The 6,000-nt window shown below is 40.5% G+C and overlaps 1 protein-coding gene across 1 annotated transcript in view; it reads left to right on the forward strand.

The window, feature by feature from the left end:
* mchr2a (melanin concentrating hormone receptor 2a) overlaps positions 1-4,307 on the forward strand; it is a 39,314-nt gene extending 35,007 nt beyond the window's left edge. Inside the window, exon 5 of the mRNA XM_068028581.1 lies at positions 3,974-4,307. Coding sequence (XP_067884682.1) covers positions 3,974-4,307 — 334 coding nt within the window. The remainder of the gene's footprint in view (positions 1-3,973) is intronic.
* The last annotated feature ends 1,693 nt before the right edge of the window (positions 4,308-6,000 follow it).

Genomic DNA, 6,000 nt, shown 5'->3' on the forward strand with positions numbered 1-6,000 from the left:
AGTTTCATCATCACCCTTGCTAATTTAGGTTAATTTAAATATTTAGATGAAGGCCCCACCACCAAGCGGTGGGGGGTACTGCTCTGAGGTCCCCCCGCTGCCAGTAATATACGGCGGGCCCTTCTCGGCGTTGCGGGTCGAGGCGGGCATCACCCTGCAGAATTTTACGGCCCCCCCCCCTCCCCACCATGATCTTCGGCGTCGAGGGGCTGGTACAATTTAGCCCATAGAGTCGAAAACCAAGGAACATGTGCTGAACTTTTATAAATCACTGGCGGGACCCCAGCTGAGAAATTATTTTTATTCGTTCATGGGATGTGGGCGTCACTGGCAAGGTCAGCATTTATTGCCCATCCCTAATTGCCCACGAGAAGGTGGTGGTGAGCTGTCTTCTTGAACCACTGCAGTCCAGGTAAGGTAGGTACACCCACAGTGCTGTTAGGAAGGGAGTTCAAGGATTTTGACCCAGCGACAGTGAAGGAACGGCGATATAGTTCCAAGTCAGGATGGTTTGTGGCTTGGAGGGGAACTTGCAAGTGGTGGTGCTCCCATGCATTTGCTGCCCTTGCCCCTCTAGTTGGTAGAAATCGCTGGTTTGGAAGGTGCTGTCTAAGGAACCTTGGTGTATTGCTGCGGTGCATCTTATAGGTGGTACACACTGCTGCCACTGTGCGTCAGTAGTGGAGGGAGTGAATGTTTGTGCATGCGGTGTCAATCAAGTGGATAGCTTTGTCCTGGATGGTGTTGAGCTTCTTAAGTGTTGTTGGAGCTGCATCCATCCAGGCAAGTGGAGAGTATTCCATCACACTCCTGACTTGTGCCTTGTAAATGGTGGACAGGCTTTAGGGAGTCAGGAAGTGAGTTACTTGCCACACGAAGCCTAGCCTCTGACCTGCTCTTATAGCAACGGTATTTATATGGCTATTCCAGTTCAGTTTCTGGTCAATGTTAACCCCCAGGATGTTGATAGTGAGGGATGCTGCAATTGTAATGTCATTGAATGTCAAGGGGAGATGGTTAAATTCTCTCTTGTTGGAGATGGTCATTGCCTGGCACTTTTGTGGCGCGAATGTTACTTGCCACTTATCAGACCAAGCATGGATATTGTCCAGGTCTTGCTACATTTCTACACAGACTGCTTCAGTATCAGAGGAGTCGCAAATGGTGCTGAACATTGTGCAATCACCAGTGAACATCTCCACTTCTGATCTTATATGTTCAATTCTGAGCACCACACTTTAGGAAGGATGTCAAAGCCATGGCAAGGGTTCAAAGGAGATTTACTCGAACGATAACAGAGATGGGGGACTTCAGTTATGAGGAAATACTGGAGAAGCTGGGATTGTTCTCCCTGCAGCAGAGGTTAGGAAATTTGATAGAGGTGTTCAAAATCATGAAGCATTTTGATAAGAGTAAATAAGGAGAAAGTGTTTCCAGTGGCAGAAAGGTCGGTAACCGAAGGGACACAGAGTTAAAGTGATTGGCAAAAGAACCAGTGGCGGTATGAGAAAATCTCATTACATAGCAAGATGTTGTGATCTGGAATGAACTGCCTGAAAGGCTGGTGGAAGAAGTTTCAACAGTAACTTTCAAAAGAGAATTGGATAAATATTCGAAGGGTAAAAATATACAGGGCTACGTGAAAGGACCAGGGGAGTAGGACTAATTGGATAGGTCTTGTAAAGAGCTAGCACTGGCATTATTAGCAAATGGACTCCTTCTGTGCTCTATCATTCTATGATTTTGATCTTTGATCTTAGCAATAAGTTAATACTTGTCGGATTTTTCATCCTTCTGAATGTATAGTACAGTGTTGCTTGGTTGGTCAGTCATGAAGAAACCTTGCTTTTCCTCTCCAGCCAAAACTGCAGACATACCTTTGAGCCCTTCTGGGTTTTATGGGGTCCTTTCTATAAATGGCAAAGTTTTACAGAACACAAAAGATGTAGATGATTTTGGACACTTCTTTGGGGCTGTAGAATATGTGACCATCTGATTGGTGTAGACATCGGAAAGCAGAACAGAATGCATTGTAATATTCTCCCCTCTATTTAGTGGTAATGTCCAAAAAATAATCATAGAATCTAAGAATGGTTACAGCCCATCGTGTCTGTGCCGGCTCTCAGTGAAAGTAACTCATTTAGTCCCACTCCCCTGTCTTTTCGCCGTAGCCCTTCAAACCTTTTTTCTTCAGATAATTACCAAATTCCCTTTAAAGCCACGATTGAATCTGCCTCCATCACACTCTCAGGCAGTGCATTCCAGATCCTAATCACTCACTGCATAAAAAATCTTTTCCTCATGTTGCCTCTGGTTCTTTTACCAAGCACCTTAAATCAGTGTCCTCTGGTTCCCAAACCTTCCGCAAATGGGAACAGTTTCTCCTGATCTACTCTGTCCAGATCCCTCATGATTTTGAACACTTTGATCAAATCTCCTCTCAACCTCCCTTCTCTAAGGAGAACAGTCCCAGCTTCACAAATCTATCCACATAATTGAAGTCTCTCCTCTCCAGAACCATTCTCATAAATCTTTTCTGCATCCTCAGATCACTTATAATCCAGAGCATGCCATTACCTGCCTAACAGCTAGGAAAATGTCAACAAGACCCAGAGGCTGAGCAAAGAAATCTCTCTTCTATACTCTAACTTACTGATACATTTCAGGTGGACTGATTTTACTATCCGACCAAGGCTCAGGCTATAAACCAACCATCAATGTATTTAACATGGAGTAGATAAATGGACAGTACATGGTACAAAGCATTATATTCACAGTAATTTACAAACTTTACTATCCTTCACAATATATCAAAACAGCAAAGATACTTCTCCTGAGATACCTTTTAACATAAATTTTATGTAATTCAGCTGTGCTCTTTTAATTCTCTATCAGTTCCATTAATTATTTTTCTCCTCGATCTTTCCATTGTTCTTTCCTGCTTTAGTCTTGCTGGTTCTGTGAATTCTTTTGCTCTGTGACATATTTTCAGTTCTTGCACCTTCCAGTGCAGCATCAAAAGATTCACTCATATGTCTGGGAGCATGAAGCAAATCTAAAGGCCTTGTATAGTTAGTTATTTCCCAGGAAAATCACCTGTACATGCCGCACGGAAAGAATGTGCATGCATAGTGGCCCAGAGCATTGTGAAAGAACGCCAAGTGAATAACATGGCCCCTGGGAAGAAAATAAAATGCAAGGTCAAGTCTGGTAAGAGAGGGGAGGGCCTGAAGTGATGAAGACCAGTGAGGGATGCTGAAGAAATATTACAGGAGTGAATCAGAGCAGTCCAGGGAATCAACCTCTCGTTGCCAATATATTAATTGTGTTTAATTCGGCATTAACTGGGATTTCACTTGACCACATATAAAGAGAAACTTGTTGAAACTGTGGTGTGGTTGAGTTAGGAGGTGCATGTAATGTTTAATTAGACTATCCTTCACCAAATGGCTTTCTGGACTATTACACAGGATTCCCTAAACTGCAGCAAATGCATATTATGAGTTGGGGATATGGATCTTTTTTAAGGGATTGGTTGCTTTTTTTGTGAATGGGAGTTTTTGAGAAATAGTGAAGTACACTGCATGTGCATTTGTGAGTGTTTTAGAATTTTTTGATTGGTTTGTTTTCAGCGAATATGAAATTTGTGCCAATCGGTTTCAAGATCTATGGATATCTGTCAATTTCCTAGGATCTGTTAACACATTGGATATTCAACAGATGCAAACGTTGTAGTGATATATATTGTAGGAAAGAAGCCCAAAATCCCAAATTTCGTGATGATTGCTTCTTTGGTGTTGTTCAAAGATTAATACCTTTCCTTTATTATTTTGTTGAAACATGAAGAATTGCCTTATACTAGAATGTGCTCAAAAACCATAATATTAAAAGTAGAACAGCCTTGTTGTGACTCAAATGAATGAAGTGAAATAGGCTGTACTTAAATAAATCATGTTTTTTTATTAATGTTTAGATATAATGCAACTATCCCCAGAGCACGGCTCAAACAACTAACCAAAATGGTCCTGGTGTTAGTGGCCGTTTTTGTGGTTAGTTCGGCACCATACCACGTGATGCAACTGGTAAATCTCAAAATCACTCAGCCGACCACTGCTTATTACATTGGCTATTACATCTCCATCTGCCTCAGTTACGCCAGCAGCAGCATTAACCCCTTTCTATACATTTTGCTCAGTGGCAATTTCCGAAGGAGGCTGACTGGCTGCACAAAGATTCAAATGAAAGTAACTGAACGTGAAATTATGAATATAGAAAGCACAGTAAATTTGAGTTATAAGCTGAAATAGCCTCTTTATAAGTAAAAAAATATGTTTGTGAAGTGTTACTGTGTAGGTGAATATTGTAATACAGATTTCAATGTCCAACTCTTGAACTCTTGAACACAAGTAGCTCTGCATTATAAATATATGATGCTGCTACTTTTAACTTAGATGCAACCTATAGAATCAACCATTTTCCTACCTCCTGAAGGTAGTGGAAAATCTACCAGGTGCAAAGAGTGTTCTAGATCAATGAAATGGGATAGTGCAGTGTGGCAGAATATTATCATTTCTGCCCTTTCAGTCTGAATCCAACCAAGAGAGAACCAGATTATGGTCTCTCTATCGAACAGTTGGCAAGGGCCACAAGTTCAAGGAAATCTAAGTCTAAAATGTAATTCTTAGGCTCAGATCTCATTCTGAGAGGCAGCAAAAAGAGATTGCACTGCTATAATAAAGACTTTCTCTGAGATGCGGGTCAAAATCCATTGTCAGAAGAATAATGGTCAGAGCCCTAAACTGCAACCCTTCCACACCATTAGTTGGAAAAATGATTTTAATCTCCAAGTTACTGTCATCCATCTGCTCAATAAAAGTCAACATACAGTTAGAGTGACATAAATAGTGCTAGCAGCATTCAAGTAGAAATAACATCAAACAACTGTTATAAAGCTCAGAATATTTCTAATTGTACATTTCAGCCTATTCTTAATGCAAACTACAGCTGTTACTTACAACTAACAATGTTTTCTTCGTGTATTTCTGTACCTGTGGCAACAAGGCTTAAACAATTGTTAGAAATAAGTGGCTATACGCACTCGTATTTGCAATTGTGTTTTCAGGTTTAACAGTAGTTTTGAGAAGAAAATGATACAGATTTTTCACAGTATTTGTTCTGTATATGTCATTGATAAATATCATGTTTTCTGTTTTTACTTTTACATTTGTAAAGAATTTGTAAGAAGTAATAGAATACAGTAATTAAAGAACAATATTAAGTATAGGATGGCAAAAATCTGATGTGAACTGTTAGGTAACTTGTGTATTAAATAGTGTTCTAAAATTATATGGAAATATATATTAATGCATGCAATAAATGTTAAAAGATTACAAAATGATTTATTGTTTACTCAGAAAATAAAAGCCATTTGTGTGGTGCCAGGGTCTGGTCAAAATTACATCATCATACTATTTATCTAATATTACTTAATTGAACTCCCATGGCATTGCTCATGAACAGAAATAAAAATAAAATTTTGCTGAGTATGTATCTCTCCTGCTTCATGAAATTGTGTCTGTGCTTCTCTCCCACACTGTAATTCTTTGGTGTTTCATGCTTTGTCTTTTTGCTTGACTTCCACTGTTTATACCCCCATTTTTCACTCTTTCTGTGTCTCTCTCTGACTCTGAGACTATTTATCATGTTATATTAGTGTCTATCTGTCTCCGCCACTCTCTCAACTCTGTCTTGCTTCACTCAGCCTGTCATTTCCTCTTACCTCTCTCTTCTGTATGTCCTTCCTTCTCTGTGTATGGTTGTCACACAGTTTGGGCTGGATTTGGCTCATTTAAAAATGCAGGTCGGCTTCCCCCCTACCTCGCCGCCCTCCCCCCCAGTCACGTGTCTCTGCGCAGACACTGGTGCCATTTTTAAAGGGCTGCCAGCCCTGCTCAGAGACTGCAGAGTTGCCCCCGTTCGGCCACTTTCCAGTTACACTAA

Source organism: Heterodontus francisci, chromosome 3, assembly GCF_036365525.1.
Source record: "Heterodontus francisci isolate sHetFra1 chromosome 3, sHetFra1.hap1, whole genome shotgun sequence".
Taxonomy (NCBI): domain Eukaryota; kingdom Metazoa; phylum Chordata; class Chondrichthyes; order Heterodontiformes; family Heterodontidae; genus Heterodontus; species Heterodontus francisci.